Source organism: Pithys albifrons, chromosome 2 (genome assembly GCF_047495875.1).
Source record: "Pithys albifrons albifrons isolate INPA30051 chromosome 2, PitAlb_v1, whole genome shotgun sequence".
NCBI classification, from domain to species: Eukaryota; Metazoa; Chordata; class Aves; order Passeriformes; family Thamnophilidae; genus Pithys; species Pithys albifrons.
This window is the reverse complement of record NC_092459.1, coordinates 96,829,415-96,844,608: the sequence shown is the minus strand read 5'-3', so window position 1 is coordinate 96,844,608 and position 15,194 is coordinate 96,829,415. Positions and strand designations below refer to the sequence as shown.

The 15,194-nt window shown below is 35.1% G+C and overlaps 1 protein-coding gene across 1 annotated transcript in view; it reads left to right on the top strand.

The window, feature by feature from the left end:
- Window positions 1–15,194, top strand: part of GPATCH2 (G-patch domain containing 2) — a 127,531-nt gene that overhangs the window by 99,530 nt on the left and 12,807 nt on the right. Inside the window, exon 9 of the mRNA XM_071578911.1 lies at window positions 9,620–9,702. Within this exon, the coding sequence (XP_071435012.1) occupies window positions 9,620–9,702 (83 nt within the window). The remainder of the gene's footprint in view (window positions 1–9,619; window positions 9,703–15,194) is intronic.

The window sequence follows — 15,194 nt, the reverse complement described above, 5'->3', positions numbered from 1 at the left end:
GTGAATGTTTGAGGACACATTGCTTTCCTCCCTTGCTGTCACCCTCAGGGACAACATTATTCCATCGGTTTGGTATTTTTCTTCTCTAGGAAGAATAAAAGATGGTGCCGTTTTGGGAGAGGGGGATTCCTGATTGAGTTTTCTATACTGTGACCTTATTTTTAAGGTCCTGAGAAGATTTTCACTTGGGAGAAGAGGACAGGGAAATGGCAGTTTGATTGTTATTTCAAAACGTAGGCAGTATACAATGCTTTGATTGTATGGGAATCTTCAAGCCTCAGTAGTGGTTTGTGGGTAGATTTACAGTATCTATTGAGTAAATGACCATTAGTCACTAAATGTCTTTAACATACCACGTTTTAACTCAACTTCCATAATGAGAACTTTCGCAAAAGTAGCAGAAATTTTGAATTGTGTTCTGTTTTGAAAGTACGTTTTTTCATGTGATCTGAGCAGTTTCTTTGCATCTTTAATGCAAAACTAGTTAAGTACAAAACCACAAGCTGAATTTGTATGTTCTTGCACTAAAATCGAATATATTTTATAAAGATATACATAAACAAGGTGCTAAATAATACAGAAAATTTGTCAATCAAATTTGAATTCCAGGTACACACAAGTATGTTAACTAACAGGAAGTTAGTTTTTCTTGATTTTAAAAAATATGTATAATTAAAAAAGCAGATAACCTCTAGAAATATGTACCTCTAGATCCTCCTGATGTACTAACTGGATTGATTTATTTTTCCTGTGAATGAACTGATAGGAAATTTCTCACTTTCAAGTACACAAATTTTAGCACATGGTATGCTTGTTTCTCACATTCAGTTGCATTAGATTCTCTCAATCTCTTTTTGCTCACGTTTGTGGTCCACAGCTCAAGCTTTCCTTGTCTCAGATTACCTGTTAAAATACTAAGGGAATAAGAATAAAGTTAATTTGAAGATCCTTTCTGCTGTGTAAGGTCTGAGCAAGAGTTTAGAAGAAAATTTGGATAGTTTGTTTCAAATTACATAAAATATTCATGTTTTTCTTTACTGATATTTTGAAATTGTGATCATTTGTTGCAACAATACATTTTATTCTGTCTGGAAACTTAACACTTGGTAACTCTCCTACACAAAAGGAAGCAAATGACACTGGTTTTTGAATTTTCAACTTATTTTTACTCTTCTCCAGTTACTTTTTATACATACTTTTAGAATTGTCGGCATTACTGATTACTAAGACAAAGCAGAAGGACAGGAGTGAAGCTTTTGCTATTAAAGAATTTAGAAACTAAAAAGGGCAGGAAAAAAAATTCAGTGTTTCCTTAACTTTTTATTAGCTGCTCTCCTTTGCTATTAGAAATTCAAATTTTGCATTCATGCCTGCACATTTAGACCTTTTCTACTCAATGGAGCTGCATGACAGTTACTGAGGCAATGGGTTCAGAGAGTTAGGAAATATAATTTGCTTAACTTTCTGTCTCAGCATTAGGGTTTTTTCTCCCTTCATCCTGACTTGCATACAATCATATCTTTGTTTATCAGATTATTGACTGAATTATAAGTGTACTGTCTTGGCTAGATAATGACACTGTTGGAAGAATTATTTCCTTAGGCATAGTATTAAAAATAGGGAAATGAATGGGGCTAAGCAGGAGAATGATATTTGGGTCCAGCTGCAGAGCTGTTATTTTCCTGGAACCAATTGTAAGGGTAGTAGGCTAAGGATTGACCAATGGTTGTAATACAACAAAAAGCTTCTGGATCACTGGTCCAGATCAAGGTCTGAATTGTTGATTAAAAATCATTACATTGTGCTGACTGTTTACCTGCATTAGTTGAACTGTTGGTCTCTTATAATGGACCAAATTCATCCCAGTTGGCCATGCTTGCTCACTTTCCCAACACAGAGGGGAAGAAAGAAATTGGCTTCCAGACTGTGTTGAGTGCTTCCAAACTGATAAGGCATTTTCTTTCTTCCATTTTGAGCTACTGTATTGCACACTTGGAGTTTAGTGTTGTTTCTTGTCCTTTACCTGTTTGGAAAGTAAAAGAGTTTGAACATAACACTAATGTTAGCTATAATTTAACCTGACTCTATATCACTGTAATCCAGAACTTTAAGATGTGCTTTTTAAAAAGTCTTTTCAACAAAATAAATTTGTCCCATACTAAGTTTATTTAGTGAATATCATAGTCAGTAAACAAATATATATCCAAAACTATCTGGAAGAAATAGTGTAACTGAGTAAACTATGGAGTCCTTCCATTAAAATATCTATTCAAGTCCAGTTTACTGTTCAAGTCATAAAGGTATTTTCCAGATCATTCCAGAGCTAGATCGGGATCCATATCTCTGAGATATCACTGATGTTGCTGCAAGATGAACAAGAAACCAAAGAATATTTGCTTTAGAATGTGTGAAACAATATTGTCCTTTAACGGGATGATATTCTATTACTGCAACCTATTTTCAAACTACATTTCACCACTACACGAACATGAGCATTATTTTTATCAGTTGTTGCTTGACACTAAAAAATAATGGAACTTGCTGTCAAAAATGTTAAGAAATATTCTGAATTAATATGAAATTTTTGTTCTGAATGAATACAAATATTAATTTCCTCTCTTGAAAATGTGAAGTCATGTCATTCATTGAAAAAAACTGAAAGTTTTAGCTATTTAATTTTTGGCAGAAGTTGATTTTGGGGGTTTATTTCCTCAGTGTTCCTTGGTGACTTGTTTGTACACCAAGATATTGGTTTGGATTTGCCTTTGTGTAATTCATATACTTTTGATCAATTCCAACTCATGCCCAATTATATTACACTAAATTAACATAATTCAACAGATGTTGATATTTAAATGTTTTCTGGCATTCACATCTTGGACAGCTGTCTTAGAGCTTGGGGAAAAGGCAAACATTTAGAGTTAAATGCTGAACATATGCTTAAATTACTAATTAGAACCAAGAAAAAACAATGCATTATCCTTTCAGAGGGCAGTAGGCCTCTAACACAGAACTAATTTTTTTAGGAACTCATTTCACAAGTAAAGTGTATAAGTGACTTGAGATTGGGTGTCAAAACATACGCAGGGATGCAAGCTTTTATTTTCCATCATATGTGCTAAAATTATGCCATTGTCAATTTGTAGAGTTCAGATAAATTTTGGACAACTACTCTGTCTGAATGAGAAAAGTGCTGAGAAAAATAACAGAAAGGAAATGTATGAGGATATAGTATTAAGTGATGAGGTAATCTGATGGGGCCACAGGAAAATTGTATTCTAGTCATAATAGGATTGCACTAGGACTTTCAATAATACAGGTATGTCACCCTTATGTTCAAAGTTATGTTGTGAACAGATTGGCATTGTATGAAGGGAGTTTGATAGAGTTGTCTGGGTTTATCACATCTGTTTAAGATGTAAAAAAAGGAAAATAAAGTGCATAGCACTTTTGGTTAATGTAATGGTTTTCACACTTGTGGAGGTAGATGAAGCAATCTGTTACATAGATTATGTCATTCTTTAGACCAGTTTGAAGAATAGTTTTGTTGTTTGTAAAGAATGAGGAGGAATCAACCATAGAACTGATTTCACCTGAATGGTATCTGAGAAAAGCGACCCCAAGAAGAAAGAAAGAGATCAAAAGAATGCCTTCTGAATTAGAATGGACAAGGAAAAAACCCTCTCTGATTGTCCGTGGGGCATATGCATTACTGCACATTACCCTCCTCTGGGCATTCAGGTAGAGACCAGGGGCTGCATTCATTGCCAAGCTCTGTACCAGAAAGGAAGGAGGATATCTTTCCTTATAAAATTCCTTAGCCATTGTTCTTCATATGTTTTTCCTCAAAAACTAGCATGCCTTGCATATTTCAGTGTACTGTTATGAAATCATCATGCATCTTTTCCATGGTTATATTGATATAGGGGCCAGAGGCAAAGATTAAGTATTTGTTATACCTAGATAATACAGAATAGTCTCCCCAAATTTACAGCACAATTGCCTAGTACATGTATTTGACATGATACCTTTCCATACTTCTGGAGACTCAGTCAAATGGAAGTGTAGAATTTTATGTTCATCTTATTTAATTAGCTAAAATTTACAGCATGTTTAGAAAGACATATGGAGTAGAGTTTTAATGGTGTTAAATGTTTTATTGGTGTTAAGTTTTAACTTAGGATAAACTCCTCCATGGATTCCAATGTACTTGAAGCCATTGCCTGCTACTCGTGGTAATTTAGGAACGTACAGTAGAAGTTAAAGTTCGTCTAAACTCTCTTATTTAAGGCAGTGCTAATGGATGCAGTACCATTTGCCACCAGGTACAGCAGTGTCTGCATTTTAGGCCATGTAGAAAATGAGGTAGACTGTACTACAGATCCATTCATTCTATGTGAGGATATGAGAATCATTTATGTGATTTTTTGTTTAAAAGATACTTAAAAAATGGGAGGTTTGCCCAGATTATTCTTTGATTTTTATAAATTTGAGCTGTTCCACACATTCCATTTTTTTAATCATTTTATTGGCTTGCTTCTCTGCTCCACAATTGAGTTCTGTTTTTAATTTTTAACTGCTGCAGTGAACATTGCTTCACACACTCCCTGCTCCTTTTCAGTTTATAAGAAATTGTCCAGTAATTTCGAACTTAAAATGACATATAGTCTTCAGTGCATTCTCTGTTCATCAGATCCATATGAATATCTATCTTCTGTCCGTATTTTAAGATTGAGAACTGACAGTTTCAGTTATATTTCTCCTTCAAAATAATTCTCTTAAGTCCTTTCTAAAATACAAACCAGTCAACTTTTGCCTTATTGTGATCCCTTGTGAAAGAAGTTCATCTGTAAACTTTTATCAATTCTCCCCATTAGCTGAAGCATTCAGCAGTGATAAACTTGCAGAGTTCTACAGCCATCTGCAGGAATGCATTGATACTGTGGCAGAATGGGGTGCCACTGTTTACTGTATATTTGTTCCTCAGGTGAGAAACATGTTAATTGGAATATAGTGGATAGGCGAGTACTGGTCATTACCAATTAATCAAATTATGGAATAGAAATCAGTCTTCTTGAAAACATTGCATCATAATAATATGCTGTGTAGGATTTTCAAAGAGTACAGAAATTTGATAAATACCATTAAACAAAGAAACACACTCTTCCATATCTGCATGCATTAGTAATCAATACTTTTATGCATTTTTGGCACAAACTGAGCATAAAGCCATCACCTCCATTACTTACAACTAATTTTAGCAATCTTGGAGTGTCATCTAGCAAGTGATTTGAAAATAAATATAGTAAGAGGCAAAATCAAAATTAAGTTTACCATCAGTAATGTACAATTACAGTGCACCAATAATAGCAAATATGTTGGTATCAAATAAAGAAATGCAGCTTGCAGGGCAAGTGACAGCTGCTAACAGCAGACAGACAAAGTAAAGTGATCAACAGACTTCTTGTTACAATGACACATAAAATAAGCATGCAAACATTTTGTATTTAATACACAAGTACTCAGAGTTCACCCAAAGAGATGACAGTCTCACTAGTTTTGGTCATTGTATTAGTGCCTGTGAAGCTACTTGCTGTATAAAGGTATCTTCATTGCACCCTTCTGAAGAGACTGGAACAGTTGCTGCATTTGAATACAGTCTTTTCATCTCAGAGGACAGGGGGTTGGAGTTTCTTTTATTTTGGTGGAGGTTTGGAGTTTTGGTTTGGTTTATTACATCTGGGACAGTAGTGATTACAGAAGCATGTAAAACCAGAGAGCTAGAACATATGTTCAGGAGCTCCTACTGTTCTATAGCCATTTATTGTATTGCTCTTCTCTGGTTGAACTGGTGGACTTAGAACTCCATTAGTGGCAAAGGTGATAACTACTAGTGAAAAGGTGGAGAACCACTTTGGGTCCTCAGTTGCTCAGAAGATGAATTGCATTTAAACCAGCACAGCTGTAGGTTCCTCCACAGAACAAGATGTTTATTTGGAGAATTTAACCAAATGGTCCATGGACTGCAAAGGTCAGGGTAGATAAAAATCTGAAATGGCCCTTTAGAAATGTCTTCAAGAGGTGAATGTGTGTAACTGCTGAAAAGGCACTCCAAAAATATTTGCTTATTGAGCTATGAAAATTACAGAAAAAGAGATTGTGTTGTGTAGACACAGATATAAATGTTTGGGGAGCTTAAAGAGGAAATTCTAGGCATGTTACCATAGTAAGGGGAATTACCTTAAAAAAAGATAGACTGCAACTATTTAAGGAGGAAACAACAAAATTTCTATCAGAGTGAATGTTTCACAAACATGCATAGTGAAAATGTTTGTGAATTGCTTTACATGTCATTGCTTCTATGAAAGTGTTTGCTGTCTCAAATCTGGTTTTGTGGGTTTTATTTTTTATTTCAATATCTTTTTTGTTATTGCTGCCTTCCCAGTCTGTCTTCATTTTTGAGACTCTTATTTACTATGTAGAAAGGAGACTCTAAACACTGTGTGCAAGATGAAAAAATGAATAAAAATTGACAGCAGCTTTTCTAATGTTTTGTTTAATAGGTTGAGGCATGACACAACAACAACAACAAAAATTCTTGGCATGCTAGTGTAAGTTCACACCAGCCTGGCTTTTGCAGCCCTCTTATTTCCCTCTGCCACAACTTTGCCGCTGCTGTGACACTTGCAGGCCTGCTCGGCCGTGGTGCAGCTGATGCCCTGTCCATGCTCATATTTTTCTTATTGACAGTGAGTGTTCTTGCCAAACGCCAGGGACCATAGTCACATCTGTTTGTCTCCCGAGCTTGTCTGAGGCTGCTTGGGAACACTTTTTATCCAGAGGGCAGCTTTAACTAGGCCTAATACTCTGAAAAGCCTCTATTTGTAAATGCATACAATGAGGCGACAAGTTCCTGTTGTCTTTCCTTAAAAATTATTCCATTTGACACTGCTTGCTCCAATCCCTGTCACCAGCACGTCAAAAGCCAGGTTTTCAGGCAAGGTGGTCTTAACAAGTTTTATTTTTTCCCCTAATAAAATGCCTAACTTCCCTCTAGAGCACTATTTATAAATGATAGCTGGAAGCAAGCTAGGGGTAAGTAGAGAGAAGTCAGGCAAATAGCTTTCTTTCCTTCTGTAATCTGCACTCTTCTGATTTAATGCTAAGAAACATAATGCTGAATTTAGCCTGATTGAGGGTCAGAGTTCTCCTTACTTTATAATACCCCCATTACAGACATTTCAAAATGTACTGTGCAGCTTCAGAATACTGCTTCTTTATGTCTAACATGCCAGTTCCAGAGCAGTAATAGTTCTCGTCTGATCCTCTTAAAAAAAAAATAAAAATAAAAAAAAAATCTTTTTGTTTTACTGTAATCTACACTGGCAGAGCATATCAAATGTTAAGTCCTTCTGAAGGCAAATGCCTCTTTAGCATCTCAAGTTAGCTGAACATTTGATGGTAGTGGCCATAAAACTGAGTTTGACAAAGCTTGATTGGTGCTCTAGCATATTGTTATTTACTTGAGGTGTACAGAATTTTCGACGACAGCAAAGGAATATCCACTCTCACCTTGGCTGGTGATCGGGTTGTTGTGCTCGGCAAAGGCGAGTGATTCATTTATGCTGAAAGAACAAGGCTGCCTTTGAGACATTCATTGATTTTAAATTAAAAAGTAACTGCTATGTTCTACATGAAGGGTGACAACAATAACAAAGTAGTCCTTACTTAGTGTTATTTGTTGCAACTCCATTTGGTTGCCTGGAGGAAAAGTGGGGAGACCCCAGTACCATAATCTTACAGATCAATAATCGAGATATCTCAATGTAGTGTAACAGATAATCAATTCTGGTAAAATAACTCAAACACTGCTCACTGTTTCTAGTCTGGCTCAGGTCTTCAGGTTCAATTGCCTGACTTTATTAATTTTTATCTTTCATCCTACTTGTATTCCCGGAGACTTTCCCCCCTTTTCATTCAGAAAACAAGAGTTGCACGCTGTAGAACATATAATTTATCACACAATTTATTCTGTCTGCTTGATACCAATGTTGAATAGTTATATATTGATGATCAAAGATCTCAAACATTTTTTTCTCTAATAATTGTTTCCCCACATATTAATTTTCTTCATCATACAACGAGTTATGAAAGGGTTAGACTCCTTGATTTCTTTTTAAATTTAGAACTGAAAATTGTCACCTTGTTAATATATTATTTCAACTGTATTCAATTTCTGGAAGTTAAAATAAGATACAGATTCAACTTGGAATTGCAAGGAAGACATCGGTCTTAAAACAATGAGAAATAAGTGTTGACGTAGGGGTTCACTAGGTGAAACTACAGTGGACTTCTCTCTGAAACTTGTTTTTTTGGAATATTTTATTGCTTAAATACAAGCACTGTGGTACTTTTAATCTATTGTAACTTTTTAGAGGAAATATGCAGAGGATTGTACATTGTCATCTTATTCATCAAGGCATTTGTTGTCACTCTTTTACATTATTGAGCAGATCTGAGGTCTCTCAACATTATATGACCATTTGTTATTCATTTAGAAGCAGCACAGCTTTAAAAAGTTTATAAATGCAGTAAAGGGTAAGTCATATACCCACACTGAAACCAGGTCCCATGAGTGACAGTGTTACTATGCTACAGTATATTGTCAGATGCAATTTTCAGCTTGTAATTTTATCAGAATTCGCTACGCCTCTGTGGTAAGAAACAGTTCTCAGTAACATTTATGGAAACATGAAAACTGTGCAGTTCAGAAATCACTGCATTCCCCCACTTCTGTTCTAATTCTTTAAAAAAATGTTGGTTACATATATTCAAGTCTGCAGGCATTGTACATTACTTTAAAAAAAAATAACACAATAATTGTCCTTTCAGATACTATTCCAAAATTCATCATTTGAAAATTCAAAATTTACCCTTTTCTATGGTACCTGACTTCTAATAGCTGCTTTAATGCAGTAGGATTTGCTTGTTTGGCATCCTCTGCAACTCCACCAATTTTCCAGTCTCCATTTGTAAGCTCATAATTGTTTAAGGAGTCTACCAGATACTGTGCTTCCATGGTATTCTCACAACTTACCAGTGGATTAGTAAAGGATAAATTCCTCTGCTATGAGTTTCTTTTATGCACGTTTGAAGACTTTACTGTTTCATGTTTTCTCCTTCATTCTTCATCTTACCTTTAAAAAAATTGATAATATTTTCAATGTAATAAATGCTGCTCTGACAGTCAAGCATTTCTAGCCAGTTGATAACCTGCAAGCAGTATTGTGATCTCTTCAGATAATTAATCTTAGCTATTTTGTTGTCAGGATCAACAGTGTTTTTGTTTTATGTTAAGCTAAAAAGATTGCCAGTTTTGAAAACTAAAAAGCATTCCTTTTATATTTATTTGTTCCAGTAACAATTTATGATGCTGCTTTTAGATACTGAGTGCTTGTCAACAAACAATTATATTTCAATATAAACAAGATTGGTGGCTTGGCTGTGCAGCTTCATCCTGGTTGAGAATGTTTTGATATAGGTTCAGATTATACAAGCTGTGTATTTATGTGGCAGTTTTCTTCCTTTGTTAATAGTTTTCTCCTATAATTACTTGCAGGCAAACCAGTGTACATTTGGGATCATTGTGCATGGGAGACATCAAGCGGAGAAGGAAAGCTGCTCCCCTGCCAGGACCCACAGGTAACCAATTTCCTTGGGACAGAGCACAAACCATAAGATGTTAAATCTCTTAAATACAAAGCAGTAGGTCAGTGACCTGGGGAAATGCTTGATAAATTCAGTAACTTCCCATATAAGTTCAGAAATGTTCTATCCTTATTTATTAATAGAGATTAAGAAATAAATAGGCTCTCTTCATTCTCCCTCAAATATTTCCAGTTTCCAGTGCTTTCTAGCACAGCACTTCTTTCAAGAGAATAAATCTTTCTTCATATACTGAGACAGCAAAGATTACTGCCTATGTCTCTTCAAGCATTACAAGGAAGGAGACATGAGGTATCTTTTTTCTATGTGGAATGCATATGAATGCTCTAAATACCCTGCAAAATAAAGATAGGATGTGAATTCTTGGGCAAACAATTGAAAATGTGGTGATAAGGCTGTGAAACACAGCTTTAAAATTAGTGCTGTAGATTAAACAGGAAACACTTGCAAGCACATTTCTGAAAGATTTTTACAGATGCAAGGTCACAGCCATTGGATGCATTTTGCTGATGTCACAGCTGTGAAATGACTTTTTCAATACTTAGCAGTGATTTATAGGACTCTCATTAGTTTCTTGTATTAATTATATATGTGCATCCTGGAAAGATTAGGTTGTGTGTGTGCCCATGTGAGAGTTTTTATATATTGCTAATACAGAAGTCTCGTTTGCATGTCATAGTCATAAATGAATTACTACAGAAATATTTGCAACACATAGAATTCTTCAAATACATTTTAAGTAGATATCTTTAGAGAAGTCTAATATTTGTATTCCAACTGAATTCCCTCTCCTGAAACTTCTTCGCTTCAAACCTCAGTGGCAGAAGCAGACCAGGAATAATATTAGAAATGTTATAAAGGCACCTTAGTGGCAGCACTATGAAAAAAGAGAATCTGTAGGTCAGCTTCTAAGACTCTGAACATATGTGAAGTGAGAAAGAAAAATACTTAATGGCTGAAGAGAGAATAATATACTTATTTCTACAAGGTGATTTTCACTTCACAACTTTCAAGTACTAGAGGATGTCATTTTGTACTGAGAGGGTATCAAGTATCATGAAATTAATTTTATTATTCATTTTACCTTGGGCTTTCAACATTCAGAATTTTATTTTACAAGCTGGCTTCTCTGCGTAACTTTGAAAAGCCAATATTTTGATACTAAGGCAAATATGTGGTTATTCAATGTTATGTATCCATACAGTCACAATTTTAGAGATTGTTCTGCCCCAAAGTTTGCCTTTATGTGAAGAGTAACAGAGAATGGTGGATAAAGGTATCATACAGGGCACCTTTTGACTAATGTGCCTCTTTTTTATTTCAAGGTAATCTTTTCAGTTTTGTTCTGGGCAAGAGGATTGAGATTGTGGTCTCATAAAAGGCTTTTTTCTACTTTTTATCCTTGTGAGTTTTTAAGTAAATAGAAACTTTGGTAAACTTTGAGTAACATTGTGTATATGTATAGGCAATAATGTATAACATGCTCGATATTATCGTTCTCTTCCTACACCTAAATTACTGTTTATCCATCACAGGCCTTGTTTTTTTGTCAGTGCCTCATTTCATTTTATGAAAGATACAGGATTTCCTTTTAGAATAAATGTACATTTGGAAATTTGGATTAAAATGAAAGATCACTTATTAGATTGTTCTTCTTTCAGTAGTCTTAGTTAACTAAGATACAAGAATAGAAAGACTATATTTTTTGTAAAAGAATTTGTGGACTTTTTTTGAAAGAAAGAAAGGACAAAAGTTGTTTAAATAACAGAATTTGGAAATTAAAAAAGCATTCTCCTAATAGTTGTCCATATTTAACATCATAGTGAAAGCTGAAGGGCTGTCTGCAAATGAATCATTAACTGGAAGTGTTTCCTTGAGCTGCCTGGGTTGCAAATTAGTGTAGTTTCACCTAATATGAGCCAATGTATTAATAACAGTATTTTTTAAATTCTCATCTACATTTGAAAGAGATTACATTGCTAAATTAATTCTTGTAGCAATATGCAGTGTTGAAAATGGTAATTTATGTATTTAGCTTCAGTAGTACTGATGAAAATGACTGGCGATCCTACCGAGGTATCGAAATGTTCCCTGGGTTTGAGTTTCACAAGGGTAGCACCTGCTACTTTCAGGCACCTTACAAAGCCAGAGACTTTTGTAGCAAGCAGTGTGATTGGTTAAACATTTATTAATTGTGACAAGAACACACAATTTATTTCAGTACTCCAGCTTATTTACTGCTCTTTCACCTTTGTATTTTGTATTGAAAAAGTAAAATGAATATTGATAGAGTTAGATATTGATTTCTAAATTTATAGCCTGTTCTCAGCCTGCAGTCAAAGTCACATACCAATAGGTTTGTGTATATGAGTAACAAAGGATGTAGCTTTACTTGTACAGCTTTGAGAAACTATTGAAGCAAGAAAGTTTGAGCCGCACAGAACATTTTATATTTTAAAAAATGTCATTTGTAAAGGTGAAGAAAAGATTTGTTCAAAAGCATTGAAGAAAACTGGAGACAATATAGGCATGGATGGTTAGGAGCTGACAGTACTGATACAGGAGTGTCATATTCTGACTTTTGTATTGAGATAAATTTTCTATTTGGTTGATGTTTGATGTATCCCATCTGTATTATTGAACCTACACAGTTAATTAATCAACTAAAACCAATAAAGTAAAAATTGTTTACTTCCTACAATTTAAGAATTAAGCATTGGACATTTTAAATACTTTTTTGTACAACTCCCCCTGTGAAACTAATATTATTTCAATGATTCTGTTCACATGTGTGACCAGGTCATTCTCAGTGACCTTATGCACCCTTCAACAACCCAAGTGGCTATTTCATATGACACCCTGATATACTTCACTGCAGCAATACAGTGCTCTCAAGTTTTTATAAAAACCTCTTAGACAAACAAACCCCATTGTCTTGGAAATAGCCCTATCAAAACTGGGTCTGTAAATAATAACAAAATAGCAACAACAACAAAATAACTTTTATACAAAAGAAAGGATATTCTTTGCAAAGTATCATTATTACTTGAAACACATGCATTGGGGATATTTATAGTAATTTCAGTCTTAAGGTTATCTAGTTTAAGTGTCATATCAAAGCAGTAGGTGCTACAGAATTTTAGATGCCATACACTCACATGCATTTACCCCAGTTCTTTCCAATTGACTCAGTCTTCTTCTGTGCAAGCTTCTTTTTTTCTATCATCTCATGTTAAATCCCTGATATATTTTAGATTTTTTTTTCTAAATTACTAACCTCTAAGTCTTAAACGTTGGAAAAAATTCTGCTTCACATCTGTGGGATGCTAATAACTTAATTTACACAATGTAGAACCAACAGTAGGACAAGACGGCACAGACTTAAACTCTGCCAGGGGAGGTTTAGGGTGGATATTAGAAAGAAATTCTTTACAGAGACAGTAGTCAGGTACTGGAATGGCCTGCCCAGAGAGGTGGTGCATTCTCCATCTCTGGAGGTTTTTAAGGTGAGACTGCATGTAGCACTGAGTGCCATGATCTAGTATTCACAGCAGTATTGGATCAAGGTGGTGTTGGACTTGATGATCGTGGAGTCCTCTTCCAACCCAGTTGATTCTATTATTCTGTGAAAAAAAAAAAAGTGAAGTTTTACTTGTATGGCTTGAAATAGCCATTTATTTCCTTTTTAAAACATTCTTTTTACTCTGATGTCACAAAGTGTGGTTTATAGTTTGGAGCAGTGTTGAAAACCTGCAAAAACCAATTATAAAAAGACAAAGCTATTTTGTACTTAAAATATAGTAAATGTGTGTCTAAAATAGATAAATTGCTATGCTTGTTATGAGCACTTAAATATTTACATTTTGCAAAAGCAAATTTCAGATGTCATTTTCTTTATCTAGTTGGCATGTTGCATGCACATGCTACACTTCAGGCTGGTACTGATTGAAATGACCAAGTTAAAAGTCTCATTTTAAAGAATGTGTTTTAATGAAAAATATGACAGATTCTTAATTACAGCAGAAGTACTGAGCTCTGCTATAATGCCATCATGACTCACTTTAACAAGGTAATCAAAAAGGTACATGTTTTCATTCCTTTTTAAAAATTGCCAATGGAACAGCTAAGCAAACTATTTTGCTGATGCTTAATATGTCAGTGATTAAAAATCAGACCTGAATATCTGCAGTACCAAAATGATGATTTGAAAAAGATTGTGATTACAGTGTGATAACAGAGGTGGCTGAGGTTAAGTTTGTGGTGAAGGTCAACTTAGTGGAATAGTTGCAGAAGAAAGGTAGACTTTTGGTTACTTGGATGAACTGGCCATAAATTTCCAAAACTGTAGACAAACTGTTACATGCCTACTTTCTTCTTAGCTTGATTCACTGCTTTTTTCCCTCTACTAAATGTACAACTCTATACGCAGAAATCCCTTGTCACAGGACAATAAAACATTGGCATGGGTTGTGAACACTTACTCCATTTTGCCATTTCCTGTCCTTACTATCAAAGTCCTCTCTGGCATACACATCATGCCTGCTTGCTTATCCAGCCTCTGGACACGCACTTTTCTTTGGTTGGTTTCTGCAGCAGATTAAATTTTAGGGACTTCTTTCTTCTTCTTTTTTTTTTTCTACCATATTGTCTGACTAAATTAGTTCAAAAATTAAAAGATCACAGAGTGCCATCCAGTATTGGAAACTGCTGCCCCTTCAGCACAAAAGGCTTTTTTGTATTGCACTTGAGGTGACTGGTTCAGCCACAGCCTCTTACATAAAAACACCAGAATAATGAAGAAAGTTCAGCAGCTAACATCAGAAGACCCACAATGCAACAAGAACCAAGCTTACACTGAAAATTCCTGATGGTTTTTGTGTGGTCTAGAGACAAGACAATATTCTACAGGCTGTGCGCACAGCCAATATAAAGTCAAAAATCATTCAGGTTGATCAAAGACAAATATACCTGTCTTTTCTAAGTGCTAATGTCTTCTGAAATGTGGAAGCTTCAAAAATAAATCCCCAGATTACTCTGAGAGTCTTTCCTAAGATAGCTGTTTCTGGTTGTGGAAAGCATTCAAATTACCTCCACTGGGAGCTGAACTTTATGGTACTTATGGGTCCCTTCCAACTTGAGATACTCTGTGATTCTATGGATTTTTTTATTCACTTTTAAAAACCATAAACCAGCTTAACAGAGAATATCAGCAATGAGACCATCCTTAATATAGAGGAAAATTCTGAAAGTAAGGCTAAACTAGGCGTTTTTTTCAAGTTCCAAAGGTGTGTTTCATTAAACAGCTGTACCCTTGAGAATAGCTTTGAATGAAACTGAGAGGTGTCAGTAGGGAGATTCATCCTCAAGGGCAGTTATGTGCTCTGCAAGTTCTGCACAGTCTCTGACAGATATCATCATAAAACAGGTCCCCACAGAGAGGAGCTGTCTCCATTTCATTTGCTGTTTGT